General features: G+C 42.5%; 1 protein-coding gene across 11 annotated transcripts in view; it reads right to left on the reverse strand.

Moving 5' to 3' along the window:
* Nucleotides 1-15,030, reverse strand: part of Ptprt (protein tyrosine phosphatase receptor type T) — a 1,025,960-nt gene that overhangs the window by 159,073 nt on the left and 851,857 nt on the right. For all 11 annotated transcript variants that reach the window (XM_074074791.1, XM_074074788.1, XM_074074793.1 and 8 more), the window contains one exon: nucleotides 3,109-3,244. In XM_074074791.1, the coding sequence (XP_073930892.1) occupies nucleotides 3,109-3,244 (136 nt within the window). The remainder of the gene's footprint in view (nucleotides 1-3,108; nucleotides 3,245-15,030) is intronic.

A 15,030-nucleotide genomic window follows, 5' to 3' on the forward strand; every position in this document is an offset into this window, starting at 1 on the left:
TATGTTTCCTGAAACCACTTGTGACTGTATCTTCAGGGAGACTTTGAGACAAGTGAATCCATTAGGAGGAGCGGGGGGGGGGGGGGGGGGGGGGGGGGGGGCGGGGAGAGAGAGAGAGAGAGAGAGAGAGAGCCCTGCTCATGGAGGGCAGGGAGCAGAGCAGGCAAGCTCAAGTCAGCAGAGGAATTGTGTTTGGCCTGAGAATACCTGGGGGTTTCTTTTCCTTTAACACCTCTTCTTTTAGGTAGGGATAGACAGCATTCTGTCCAGCCGTGACAAGAATGACATGTGGCACCTATTCTAGAGCAACTGACTAATGTTTCCACATATTTATATAGAGGGTTGGGTTGGAAGAGGCCCACAGAACTGAAGGAAACTGCCATATTCACTGTCCTTGAGGTATCTCTAGACACAGGAAGACATTGTAGTTTAATAAAAAGAGTGAAGGCCTATTTAATTACTCTCCTCTCCCATTCCCTCCCCTCCCTTTCCTCCTCTTTCCTCCCTCCTCTCTCCTGCACTCCTTCATGTCCCTCTTTTCCCTCCCCATGCCCATCTGTAAATTGTTCCTATTAACCATTAGGTCAGAATATGTCTTATTTACTGAAAGACAAGGCATATGTAAACACTGATTAGCACCTTAACCCCTACACACTGTCACAGTGTTTGAATTTTGCCTTTTGGGGAGAAATGGTGATGACGTGACACCTGTTGATTGGGCCTTATAAACAGTTTTATAGACACAAGAGGTGACGAAGATATCCAGAAAAGGTTAAAACTACACAAAAGTCTCACTTTATACTTGCTCTCACCCTAGAAACAGAAAGCCCTTTCCTCCCTCCCAGAAAGTCACACATTTCAGAAATAGCTGTTGAGAAGGAAGTGAAATTTCTTCACAAGCTCACAGATGATGGTGATGTGGGTTAAGCCAGGCTTCAGAAAGAGCAAAATTGGAAGAGCATATCTGACTTACAAATCAGTGGCAAAGAATGAGAAAATTTCAGGTCTATCAAAGAGATATTCAATTCCATTAAATTGGTCACTTTTTCCAGGTAGACAATCCCAGATTTACCCCTGAATTTAATATATCTATAAAGATGCATCTGAGAAACCTGTCAGTGATGTAATTCATGCAGTGTGCTTACTGCCCCAGAGAAATCAAAGCTCATGCTCTACCTCATATAATGGCAGCTGATAAGTCACAGAGACATACAAGATGGCCACGTTTTGTTGATGAAGACATAATGATGTAATGCTGTCTTTAGCCCTTTGAGGGCTTTTTGTACCTAGTGTTCACACAGAACTTCCTCCTCACCCTAGTTTTTCCAGTAGGAAAATCAGTAGCTGGATGAAAATATTAACTCTTAAGCCATTCTGCTGGGAGCATGAGGAAAGAAGTGATAGCATTCAACAAAAGATGTAAAGACAGGGAAAGGTCCTAGCAATAAGATATGCTGGTCAGAGGGAGGACTAGCTGATTCAAAGCAGAAGGGAGAGAGAGAGAGAGAGAGAGAGGGAGGGAGAGAGAGACATTCTGATGCCTACATGGCTGACAGAAGGCTGGCTGCATGCATAGTGGGGACTCCAGTATTTTCTGAGTCTCTGATAGCTGGAAATGGGGAAGCTGCTTTAATTTTTTTTTTGCTGGGTGCTGGTGGTTCACACTGTAATCCTAGCTACTTAGGAGGCAAAGATCAGGAGGGTTGAGGTTCGAAGCCAGCCCAGGCAAATAGTGCCACAAGATCCTATCTCAATAAAAGCCCTTCACAATAAAGGACTGGTGGAGTGGCTCAAGGTGTAGGTTTTTGAGTTCAAGCCCTAGTACTGCAATAAAAATGTTTTCTGCATTCATATTTATATGACTTCTAGGGTTGAAGCTAGACAGTCTTTGTGGCATTTAGTCCCTTTATTCTGGTGGGGAACAAGTTTCATAAGCATCTTACAGCCTGCATGTGGAAGAAAGTCCCGGGCTCTTGTTCTTGAGGTTGTCCTGGACTCTGTGTGTAAGACCAAATCCAGAACTTCAGGCTGAAATGTTAGTTTGGTTAATAATGTAAAAGGCTGTTTTTTCACTGGGGCAGGGCACATTGCAGCAAAAATTACTATAATATGGATAAATGCTTTTTTTTTTTTTTATTCTGGCAGACTGGACAGAGGGAAGGTACAGACCAAGATTGGAGCCCTATTGGAGAAGTTGAGAAGACATGGAGATGGGAAGTGGGTGTGACATGTGGTGACATACAGGCAGGAGCTAAGGTGAGGTGGTCAGCAAGACCATGTATTTAGAGGAATAACCAGTGAGCACTAAGGACAGTGTTAGGTGACATTTATCCTTTGCATTTCCCTTTTCTCTCTGTAGTTCTTTTGTAACATCCTCAAACCTTGTGAATACCCCTTAAACAGAAGATGCTGGCGTAGTGAATCTTGAGGATAAGGGAGGAATCTGCATCTTTCTTTCAAAAGCAACACAACTTGGAGAAAACACACAGACACTATGAGAAAGCTGTGTCAGTTGGTCACATATGTCCAGGGACTCTCCTGATGGGAGATGACATGCAGCAACAACCAGTTAGGAAAGTTTTGTGGGGCATGGAGTAGGAAAGAATCTGGAGTAGGTGTTTCCCTGGGCCTCTTACCACATTGGAGGGTTTGTGGACAACTTAGGAAGCTGCTTGGGAAGCAAAGATATCAGGGGAGAATGGAGGTATGAAAGGCAAAACATTACTTTCCTCCAACTGCATTATAAACTCAGCTATTTTCCAGGGGTTCCCCAGCAGTCTTGATGACATGACCAGTCACACCAGAGCCATTCACTTTAAGAAAACTCATTGCACAATACACAGAATCCCATGGCACATCAAGGTAACCCAACCATGGAAACGACCTCCCCCCCTAAGATACTAGCCTTCTCAGGGACACTTTCCCAACAGGGAGCACACACCCTTCAAATAACACAAAGAGCCATAGTTGGCCCAAGTATTTCAGGAGCTTCACCATCATACCAGAAGATCCCTGATGGACAGTGATCAACGGAACAATGACTTGGCCACATGGTAGTACTGGGGTCACCTGGGATCAGCATTCTTCAGAGCAGTGTCAGAGACTCACCTCCGTTTGATGGTAAGCATCACACCCAGAAGAATGATGATGAACATCAGGAGGCCAGCAATCACCCCAGCCATCTTCACAGTGCTGTCCACCTGCTTCTCTGGCTCCACAGTGTTAGAATTCTGGGTGGAGGCACCTGTGAGGGGAAAAGGGAAGGAGGAAGATGTTGAAAAGGCTTACATATGTGGCTAAACAACAGTCATAATGAAAACAGAGTCCATTTATTAAGAGCCAACTATGTGCCAGGCACTGTGCTGAGAGCTTTGTGCGCATTATCCCATTTAATCCCTTTTAAGAATTAATCCACTCTGAGGTTGGGATTATTATCAGATCCTTTTGAAGATGAACAAACTGGCATGCAGAGAAACTGAGTTTTCTAAGTTTCCATGAAAGCTGTGTTGAGTGTCTTTTTATTCCAGTGTGAACAAGTGAAAGATTTCATTCCTCATACTGCTTTGTCCCATGGACCAAACCTTGGAGCCACCATTCAGTTCTTGGACTGATGAAATTATTCTTCAGATAAATAATGAAAATAACAGCTTTACATTGAGACAACATAATTAAAATCATTTGACTTTTTAAAGACAAGGCAATTTTTTTTGTTTTTCTCCTTATAAGAAACAAATGAAAGGGTAAAAAATTTAGTATATTAAAGGGAATTGACTTTGGTTCAGAAAATAGATAGCTGACTAATTTCATCTTTGGCATTTATGTACTTTACCGATATGAACTTGTTGATTCAGCTCCTGGTAGAGGAAGGCAGAGAGCTGGCGATTTACTATATGTATAGCCTTATACTGGGTGATTCATATATTAGTTTGGTCAAGTCTCACAACAGTCCCAAAGGTAGATACTGATTTACCTGTTTCATAGATGAGAAAACAAAGGCAACTTGCTAGAAGTCACATGGTTGATAAAGCTATGGCCAGAATTAACACAGGTTTGCTGACTCTAAGCTTAGACCTCAGTGGTCAGAAACCTTGAATTCAACTTCCAAGTGCCCCTCAGCACTCCTCTCTCTAAGAAACCATTTCGCTTATGCCATAGCAACAATCAGAAACCAAAGAAAGCTAAAGACCAGCCTCTTCACGTGTGTATGAGGGATGGAAGATAACTGTTTCAGATGGTCTGGAGAATGGTCCAGGTGTTACTGGAAACTCTAAATCAATTTTCTCCTGCTATCTTTGTATTCACATTGGTGCCTCATTTGTGGGTGGCAGCTTAAAGTGCAAAGCATCCTTTTCCTAACCCACTCCAACTTTCCTGCCACATCAGCACCAGCTCATCCTTTTATCAGCCAATGTTCCTTCTCTGGCCTCATGTGCCCCTGGAAGAGTTTCTCTCTTTCTCTCCTCTAATTCTCATAAAACTTTGTAACGCTTTGCACACACCTCACAATATATCTTACCACAATGTACAGATATTAGTTATTTGTTTCCACATCTGTCTCTTCCACTGGTCTGCAAGCTCCTCGGGGAAAAGATTATGCTTCCTTTATCTTTGTTTTCCCTTGTTGGCACAGAATCTGACTCATAATAGGGACTCCCTAAATGTTTGTGGTTGTTCAGTGTTTAGCTTAAAGGGATCATGCTCTGCCCACACACACATTTGTCCTCATGGAACCAAATTGAATTTTCCCCTTGTTTTATTGCTGTATTCACGGAACTCAGTGGAGTCATGAGTTTAAGGGATGCTAATACCCATAAGCTTCTATTCTGATTCACCAAACTCACTGACTTTTAAGAACAGCCATTCAGAATATTGGTGCACCTCTTTCTGTTTGGTTAAGAGTGTAGAGAGTATCCTTTTTCTGAGTACTTTCCCCAAACTGCTGTAACTTAGATTAGTGTTCACTTTGTCAAACATTGTGAGAATGGTAAGTCTTCAAAGAAGTGCATCTTTTTCAGCTTTCCAATGCTAGTGTCTAGCACTGTGTAACAGATAATTGAGAAGTGATAAAAGTGTGTGTGTAACTGAATTATTTATTTTATTTAGTCAGTTGTGCACTATTTTGCTCTGGATGAGACACCAAGTGTTGTGTGTCCAACTATGCTGTTTGTAGGATCAGAGAGCCTTCTCTTGGAAGCACGTAGGGGGTAAGAGATTTTATTCCTTTCTTTCACCAACTAAAGGCAAGATCAACTCATCAACTTCCAGTGCTGTCTGAAAATGCTCTGCCCATCTACAGTCTAGAGAATTCCAGGAAGGAGGTGTTAGTCAATCTCCTCTTTAACAGTCCATCTTTCTGAAGTGAGGGCTAGTTTTGAGTGGCTCTTAGGTAGTAGCTCCCATTTCCCAGATTGGAGACATGATTTCCAAGATATGGCTAATCCACCATGGACCAAGCACAAAGAAAATAAAGCACCTAAAATTGCAATCCCCTCAGTATTGACAGTCTTTTTATTTGGATTTGGAGGAAAGGCTGGCTTTGTACCAATGACTCCTTGGCTTGCTAAACTTTACTTAGTGTCTGCTCTGAGACCCTATTGTAGAGGCTGGGGATAAAAAGAGCATATAGCCCCTGGAGAGACTCCAGGAGCACTGTTAATGGCCTAGCCTAATGAGACTCACATGTTAGTCATTCAGTGAATAATTACAAGCACCCACTACATACATGCCAGGCTTTTGGTGAGAGAGTAGCAAGCAAAATAGACATAGTCCCTGTCCTCATAGAGTCTACAATTAGTGGTAGTTGGGGATAAGGGGATATAATGAATAAACCAAGAATCAACAATAGGAAACTTTCAATTCTGTTAAAGGTTCAAACAGAGAGGCACATAATACTTGAAGGTGTGTCACAGGGAACTGAGTCATTTCTGGGAAGAAGTGGACAGTGGGTGAGTTCCAAAGATATATCTAGATGAAGAAAGGATGAAAGAAACATGAAAGCAGAAGAGGATGCAGCCTAGGCTATGGTTATGTGGTGAGGCAAGGAACCAGAGGCTTCCAGAAATGTTGAAAAATGGGGAATGAGAAAGCATGGAGAACAGGCTAGGAGAGAAGCTGGAGAGGGCAGCAATAACCAGTTCACACAGGATAATACAGGCCACAATGAGGGTTTTTGTTCTGTAACCTAAGAAACGATTTAAGTATTTTCATGGTGCAATGATATGAACAGATTATTTCCAACAGATCATTCCAGCTTCAGTGTGGAAACAAGTGGGCTGAGAGATGAGTTTTGAGACCATTTCAGGCATCCAGATGGGAGATGAGAGTTTCTTAGACTCAAGTGATTACAGAGTAACCACCTGAAATAGATACAGGCAAAACCTGTTGGTGGATGGGGCATAGGGAACAAAGGAGAAATGACTGAAAAGAATGAATACAAGTCTTTGGTTTCCATAAGAGGGTAGATGCTAGTGGTATTTATGGGTTCAGAAAATGAGAAAGGCTTTAGAGGGAAACCATACATGTGTTCAGTGCAATCTGAGCTTGAGAGACACACCAAAAGGTATGTAACTAAATATGCAGGTCTGAAGCTCTGAAAGGAGGTCTGGGCTCGAGGTAAAAACGTGTAAGTCATACGCACACAGATGGTATTTGAAGCCTGGGAGTCAATGACATCACCTAGGGAATGAATAAAGAGTAAAAGGAAAAGCAGAACTAGAATAGAGACTTGAGGGTCTTTTGTATTTAGTGAGTGGGTAGAGGAAGATGAACCTCCATAGGAAACAGAAGGCGCCTCCAGACAGTTATGTAGAAAACCTGGGAGAGTGTAACATCCTAGAGACAAGGAAAGAGAGTTTCAAGAATCAGTGAGTAATCAACTGTGTCAAATGGGTAGAGACAAGCTCTACATATAAAGCAAAGACTTTGAACAAGTATTAGGATACCTTTCCCCAAAGACTTCTAAGATGTTCCTAAATAGAAGCACCTTCAACATAATGGTGACTCAACAATGGAACATACTTGAGGGTCTCAGAGGAACATCCAGGGGAACTGAGAAGGCCATCTAAGAGCCTACTGGCTTAGAAAAATTCAATGAATTCAACCAATAGGCATCAGAGTTGAAAGCACAGACTATACCTAGTGAGGTTTTTAGGATGGGCCCTACTTGGCTGGTCCAATTAGGCTTCAGATACAGGAACGTGAACATGTCTTGGTGCACAGAAAACTCAACTTTCACTTAAATACTCTTAAAGGGAATTTGATCTAATCTCTGGGGATTTGTGCCTCTGTTCATAAAGGAAGGGTACTGACAATGTTCAAAGATCATAGAGATATAGAGGAAATGGCCCTGGGACAAAAGGCCAGACAAAGTCCATGTGTGGCTTCTATACCTGAGAGGAAGAAAAGAGAGATGGAGCAGAGGTTGGGACAGCCCTATTCACAGGGCTCATATCATATATGCTCAGTGGAGCAGAGTGAGAGCTGTAGTGGAAATTATAGGTAAGCACATTAAGGTTGGCTACTGATGGAGCTTCCTGGCAATCTGATGTTTTTACCACAACTAAAGCACTGCGTCCACATGGAAGGCTATCTTCATCTCTGCCCTTCCTAGGACCCAACCTGAGAAAAAGCCAAGTAAATAGAATTGGCAACAATGTTCAGGTGATAATTTATTCAATTAGAGAAGCTTTAAGGCTCTACCTGAGTCCCTTGTGTAATGTGGTTATCAAAAACTGTCTTGTGAACTCACCTTGCACCAACTAACCTGTCTCCAACATGAGGTTGAGAGACTGACCTTTTAGCCCACTCAGCTGTGCCTTCTGAGCTCTGAGCACTCCCAAAGGCTGAGCTATTCTCTCAAAGAAGCAGTTGCTTCCCTCTGCACTCTACTCTGTTCCAGAGAGCTATGGCTTTCAATTCCTTCTTCTAGCTCCAGCCCAAATTCCACGTGACTTTCTGTGTGCTCCCTATCTACTCTCACATGTGGAAACCCAGTGCCTTGTCATGACTCTTTGTTTCCTCAAGTCTGGTCCTCTCCCCAATCTTAGATCTATGAATAGAGCCCAGGTTCCATGTTTTCTCTCCCCCTGGCTTCCATCCATGTTACCAAACAACCATCCCAGTTGATTTTTTCCCTGGGATTCTTGAGTCCCAACATAATCAGTGCTGGTCTGCTTTACCCTACACTCATCAGATCACTCTGGTGAGTCCTTTCTAGTTATGGACTGAAGTCCCCTAAGAGGAATTCCCAGGGTTGAAGACAGGCCAAGAGACTTGGTACTCAAAAAGTGGCATAATGATCAGAATATCAGTATCACAGAGAAGCTTATTAAAAATGTAGATGCTTAGGCTTCACCCTGGACCTACTGAATCAGCAGCTGCATTTCAACAAGCTCTCTTTGTGGCTCAGGTGCATATTAAAGTCCAGTCAGAGGCAGTATTTTTCAGTTTAGAGAAGGGAGATTCTGAAGAGACCTAATTCTTGCCTTTAAGTGGCTAGAGGAGCAAGCATTGTGGAAAATGGGGTACATTTGGTCTTTATAATTTGAAAGGTCAGAGCTAATATTACTGGGTAGAAGTGACAGGGGGTAGATTAGGGGACAAAACAAGGAAATATTTTAATGTAGAAGAGCTATCCAGCTGAGGCTAAAAGCCCACAAACTTTCAATTCAGCATCATGATGTAGAGACAGAATGAAAACAGTCATGGTTCCCAAATCTTGTTTCAAGCTTAGACCTTGTTTTACCTCCTCTTCTCTCTCTACATGTTTTCCTCTCCTTGCCTTCTTGAGAGCTTAACTAAGCCTTCAACACTCACATTCATAGGAAGCTGAGCTTTCTGTGTCAGTTGATGTTGCCTCCCCATCTGAATTCAGTATCCCTTAACTTCATTCTTGGGGAGATAAATCCTTCCTGTAATCTTTAGAGCCCTGGTACTCCCACACAATCTATCCTCCTCCCTGCTCTGCCCCTTCCCAGGTTACTCATAAAGCCAGGGAATGTGTCACCAACAATGAAAGGAATTGTGGAGGTCTGAGTGTGCTCCCTTTCAAGCAGAAGGGACTAGATGACTTCTCATGCCTCTTTTGATGTTGAAATGCTGTGGTTTTATAACAGTGGTCAAAAGCAATGAGTTTCAAATCAGAAATACATCCATATGCTATCACTCATGGTTGTATGACCTTGATCAAATCTGTTGACCACAATGTGACTTGATATACTCATTTGTAAAGTAGAGAGGAAATGCCAAATTCATGGGGACTTTCTAAGGATCAAATATAATAATGGAAGTGAAAATGCTTGATAAACCCTGAGAAGCTGTTCACACAAGTGGTTTAATGATGGCATGACCTTGGAGCTGGTTCCATGGTGAGTAGGATTTAATGTGTCTATAAACTGTGGGTGCCAGAGGCTGGGGTGAGGCCTCCTTGCAACCTGCTGCCTGAGTTCATCAAAATCCTTAGAATAAAGGCAGAAGAGACCCCAGAGCAATGCACTTGACTATTCTCATACAGGCAAGACCTGTATCAAGCTTACATCTGGATGTCTTAATGGCAACAATAACATAATTTGGCAAAAAGGGATTAATGATTCATTCTCAAAGTCCTCTCACTGGCGACAGGCCCAATTTCACAGCTTTACTTCAGAGAATTTTCCCTGTACAGAGATGGAGCAAAAATAGAACTAGCAGATAAAGAACATCTAATTGCAATTGATAAAATCCAAGTAAATCCCAGTGGATGCATAGCCCATGCTGGTGATCATTGCTGACGGTAAAGAATGGAGGCTGGCTCTTGGGGATGCAATTCCTAAAAGCTGTACTCTTTAAAACACAAGGTGGCCTCTTAGCTATCCAAGGGCATATTATCCCTAGTGTGGCTTACCTGAGGCAAATCTTATTGTGCTGGCAGTTTACCCCCATCTACTTAATGACTTCTTTTGTTGAAGAGTTTCTCTGGCTTTACTTTGGCTTTGCATGTATCTGGCACCCAATAGAGAAAACCTTTGAAATCCTGACTCTGAGCTGCTACCTCTATGCCAGGGAAAATTTTAAGCATTGCAGGCATCTCTGAATATTGGATATTTTTGCCAAGAGGGGACATCAGGGAGAAGATGAGGAAGCTGGGCAACATTCCGGCTCTCCTAGAGTCAGGTATATACTATATACCCACCTGATTTAGCTGGATGTGAATTCTGAGAATGATAGGCTATTTTAAGATGGAATTCAAGTGCAAGATAGGAAAGAAGTTTGTCGGAGAGCATCCTGACACTTTATTAGATTCAAGCCTCTAGACTTTACAAATTGCATCCCACAGCACTGAAAGAATTTGTAATTGTGATCATGAACTACTTTGGCAGTCTTTGAGGATAGAAATTGTAGTGAACAGGAGGGCAGCAAGAAGCCTGGGGAGAAACAAATGTTGTTGCTGACTTTTTTTTTAAATGAAAAATGTGTGTTTCAGATATTTTACATGAGTAAGTGTAATGTTGATACAGGAAAAAAACATATAGACTGGATGATTAAATAGCCCCCACCCTTACTACTTAAAAAAGAAAGTAATAATCACTAGAAATCAGCACAGTTTTCACATTAGTCAGCAGCCAACCAGGATAAAGGAAACTACTCCTAAGATTTAAAAGGGAGCACATGTGCTAGAAATTGGCACACAGAGATTAGCAGACAATGGTGAGACACCTAGAGAGCAATGATATCAGGAAGCCACTACCCAGCCCAGACTGAGAAACCAAAGGAAGTGGCCAGAGGCCAGAGGTCAATATCATGCAGTAGAAGTTGGAGCTCCAGTAGACCTTTGGGAAGAATTGGAATCCTGGATAGACACTGTCACGTCAAAGAAGGGACTGAGGTCAAGAGAGAGAAGGCTTCTCCCCATCTCTTTACTCTCTCTAACTCATGTCTCCTATTAGCCAAACCAAGAAGTCATTTGGCAAAGGAGCTCAGGAATTGTGGTCTGCAGGGGTCCTGGCAGAGCAGGGTAATAGTGAAGAAGAATATGAGATCAAATCGGCCAAAGGCTATGAACAGGCAACGCTGGGTTTACCTTTTTGTCACTTTTGAGAGGTGGCTGCACTTACAAATCAGGGAGACTGCCCAGCAGTCAAGGCTACAGTGTAGAAATTGTACTGGCTTGTAGGACAGCTAGCTATTAACCTGGGATTTACCTTAAGTTGGAAACAGAAAGGTCAGGACATGTGACCAAATGTGAAGCATTAATATAATTAACGGCCCTGAGTTAACACATAGAACTATAACCACAACCCAGGCTGCTGTTTTAAGCCCTTTATCTATACCTCTTTTAATTTTCCCTATAACCCTATGGAGCAGGTTCTACCATTATAACCATTTCAGAGATGGAGAAACTATAGCTCAGAGACTAAGTAACAGCAGCAAGCAATATTACTGGGATTAGGACCACAGCATTTTGGCACAGAATTTATTCTCTATTATCCAACATGGCCACCTCTCTAACAAATAGGGGGAGAAAATAAAATGCTCAGCTAAAACTTTGGTAGTCTTTCTCAAATATCGAAGAAAGAAGCAGACTGGTGTTAAGGATATCTAGAATCTTATCTTGACCTGACAGATAAAACCATCTTTGTATTTATATCTGTCCCTGTTGGGTCTGTCACCTGCTGTGTTAAGCAGTTCCATTTTATACATGACTTTTCTTCAAGATTCTCCTTATGCCTTCCAACCAACATATCATATTCTAATATCTGAGGGATTCATGAACTTGTCATGTGAATCTTGTTATATGGGCCAAATTATACAGGCTTTGCTCAAATGATATTTAAACTTGACCTTTTAAACCTAAGTTCCTTCATCCTTTTCACTTCTCTTGTATATCAACCACCATCTCCAAGCCTTTAATACGTTGAGTTTAGTTTTATTATTAATCTCTGGGCTTTCTCTAAAAGACCTTTCTTGATAATTAGCAACCAACACATTTAATATAATTCCAAAAGAGACAAGTTTTGCTGAAGTTCTGGTGAGTATTTTCTGCTTTACTACTTACTCTTTGGACTTTGTGTCTGATTTTTAAAAATTGCTGACTACCTCCCCACACTGTAGACTAGTACTTCCCTCATTGGATCAGGTTGACAATGGAGTACTTAAGAGGGATTAGTCCATCATATTTTTAAGTGACATTACCTAAGATGTTTCTCAAGTAATAAATAAATTGCCTCAATTCATCACATGACAGTAATTGCTTTTAGCCAAGATTTAACTTGGAGTCAATGTCAAGTAGCTGGAAAACACTACAGACACAGGTTTTTTTTTAAAAGATAGCTCTACCCTTGCTATAGAAAACCATTTAATAAAGTACTGAGTTAAGTGTAAAGAAGACACACATTTCTAATATCCCACACTCCCTCAATATTACCTAGCCAGTCCTAAGAGGTTAGAATTGACTTCATTGCAGCCTGTACAACTAAATCTGCTAAATATTGCTGACAGAGGTGCCCTCATTTTCAGCCTTAAATGGAGGTTAGAACCCTGTGAGATGGGAATCACTTTAACTGATTGTGTGAGCACTTTGGCCATTCAAATAAATCCTTCCTCCAGTGCTGATTCCGCTAGGTCCCATGCATCTTCTGACTCTATGTTTTCAGGTGGACTTTGTTTTGCACAATGGATGCTTTGTGTAAGTCAAACTCCAATTCAGTTGTGAGTGTCTCTATGAGATGGTTCCACAAGAAATGGAGAATTTCTTCTGGATGCAAGAAAAAAACTTTTTCTAAAATATTTTTCATACATTCAAATTTAGCACCCCAGACTTAATTAAGAGCAGTCATGTCTAAAGGATGTCAGGCATAGTCATTCTTGACACACCCCTTATAGGGCCAAGGGCTGGAAATCCCTATACCTCCTGGTGGTCTCAACTGCTCTCTTATGCCCTAGAGAGACCTACCTTATGAGCATTTCCTGGACCCAGTGGGAATTAAAAAGAGAATTTCAACTAGAATAAGACCTTAAGCTTAACTAGAGTTGGGTATGAGTTGTCTAAGAAACTAGGAAGAAGTTGCACTTTGTATACTGGGTTGTAAATCCACAGTCGGGGTTAACAACCAGGATATTGTGAGGTAGGGGTCAAATCAATGCAGGGATCAGAAGTCAGTCTGTGGCTTGGGTTTAGGATGTTCTGGCAGCCAATTTGTTCCCATGGTGAGGGTGAGGGGTCAAACTATGCCTAGAGTTGTCCTTTAACTTTTACCAGAAACAAAATTTAGTTCATGGCCATCAAACTGAACAAGCCAACTGGCCTCCAAATGGACTATATCCATGAGTACCAATTTAAGCCTGAGCTACAGAGGAGTGGTCTTGGATATGGCCTAATCTGAGAGACTCTTGGATTATAATGATGATAGTGAGCACAGCAAGGTGCTGGGATGGGAGGAAGTGAAAAGACAATCCTGCCATCTTGGAATATGCTACTTAGTGGAAAAGAGAAGCATGTAAACTGAAAATTAAAGCTACAAATGATGGGTGCTCACATAGAGGTGTGTTGAGGGAAGAGCATGCATAACTCTGGTTAGGCAAAACTAGACCACTTTGATTTCCACGTGTCATCAGTAGTGAGGCACACATGGTAGGCATCCCTGATGCCCTCCAGCAGCCTCCTCTCTACCCTGCTCACCTTGGTTCCCCTGCCTGCTTGGTTGTCTCCCCTGAAAGGCCTGCCCTACTGCTGAAGATAGAGAGACTGAGTCCGTGCAGCACCAACAGTATTGGCTCTTGCTTGCAGAAATCTGTACACTGAGCCTGGATGGAACTCAGGGGGATTAAAGCTGCTTGGCTGCCACCAACAGGAGCACCCACAGTCTATGCTGGGGATTAAGGATTTAGTCTGAAGACCAGATGTAAGAGAGAACACACACTCTTCAGGATGCCCTGTGACAAAGCAGTGGTCCCTTTAAACTTTCTTAGGCAGCTGGTATAAGAGAGCACGTGGTCACACTGAGCTGATTGTAATTCATCCTGTGGAGTTTAGAGCAGACCCAGGGTAACTGTGAAACAAATGAAGCCTTCCTAGGAGTAATGTAAGACAGAGTACAAAAGCTATCCAGGAATGGTCTGCAGGGCATATAATCCCAGGACAGGGAGAGCAGGTGACTGCAGCCTGGTCTATGAGAGCAAGGCCAGGAAAGGGCAGGACCAGCAGCAGATGCTATGACAGTTCAAATGGAGGTGGTAGGAACTAAAGCAGAAAAGTCTTATTAGGTTCCACATTTATCTGGACCCTAATCTGCCAATATTCCTATTTTTGTGGGGGCAGTCCTGGGGATTGAACTCAGGGCCTTGTTCTCATAGGCAAGAGCTCCACCATTTAAGCCATGTCCCCAGGCCTTTTGCTTTTATTTTGTTTTTGAGAAAGGGTCTCACTAACTTTGCCTGGGCTGGCTTCAAACTTGCGATCCTCCTGCCTCTGCCTCCCAAATTGCTGAGATCACAGGCATGCTCCATCATGTCCAGCAAGACATTCTTTCTAAATCAGGTCACACTCACAAGTATTGGAGATTGATTTGAACATATCTTTTGCAGGGACACAATCCAACTCATAACATTAAACCAAATCACGATGATTCAAACAGCTTGGGAATGGAGTACAAACAGGAGGGAGATCTTAGCATTTTACTAAGTAAAATGTTAACAGGGCCATGGCCCACTGGACAGCATGCAAGAAGAGGAACAAGAGACTTCTGCTTGGACATGAACCGAACGGACATGAACCGAACAGGCATAAGCCTTTGGGAAGGACACTGTGTCCTGGCTTGCTGTCTGAACTACATAACAGGAGGCACCAGGGGCCAAAGCTCCAAGGCTCTTACTCAGAAACAAAATTCAATTCTTTTTAAACAGCTCCAGACAAATGAATCCCTCAAGGGATGACTGTATTACCTGACCCAAAGAGACAGGAAGGGGGAGGGGAAGAAAACAGCTGTCCATCTGGTGCAGCTTAGTCCAGACCATGCCTCTGCAACAGGCAGCTTGCAGCAAGCATCAGAGTGCCTG

This window comes from Castor canadensis, chromosome 5, assembly GCF_047511655.1.
Source record: "Castor canadensis chromosome 5, mCasCan1.hap1v2, whole genome shotgun sequence".
NCBI lineage: Eukaryota > Metazoa > Chordata > Mammalia > Rodentia > Castoridae > Castor > Castor canadensis.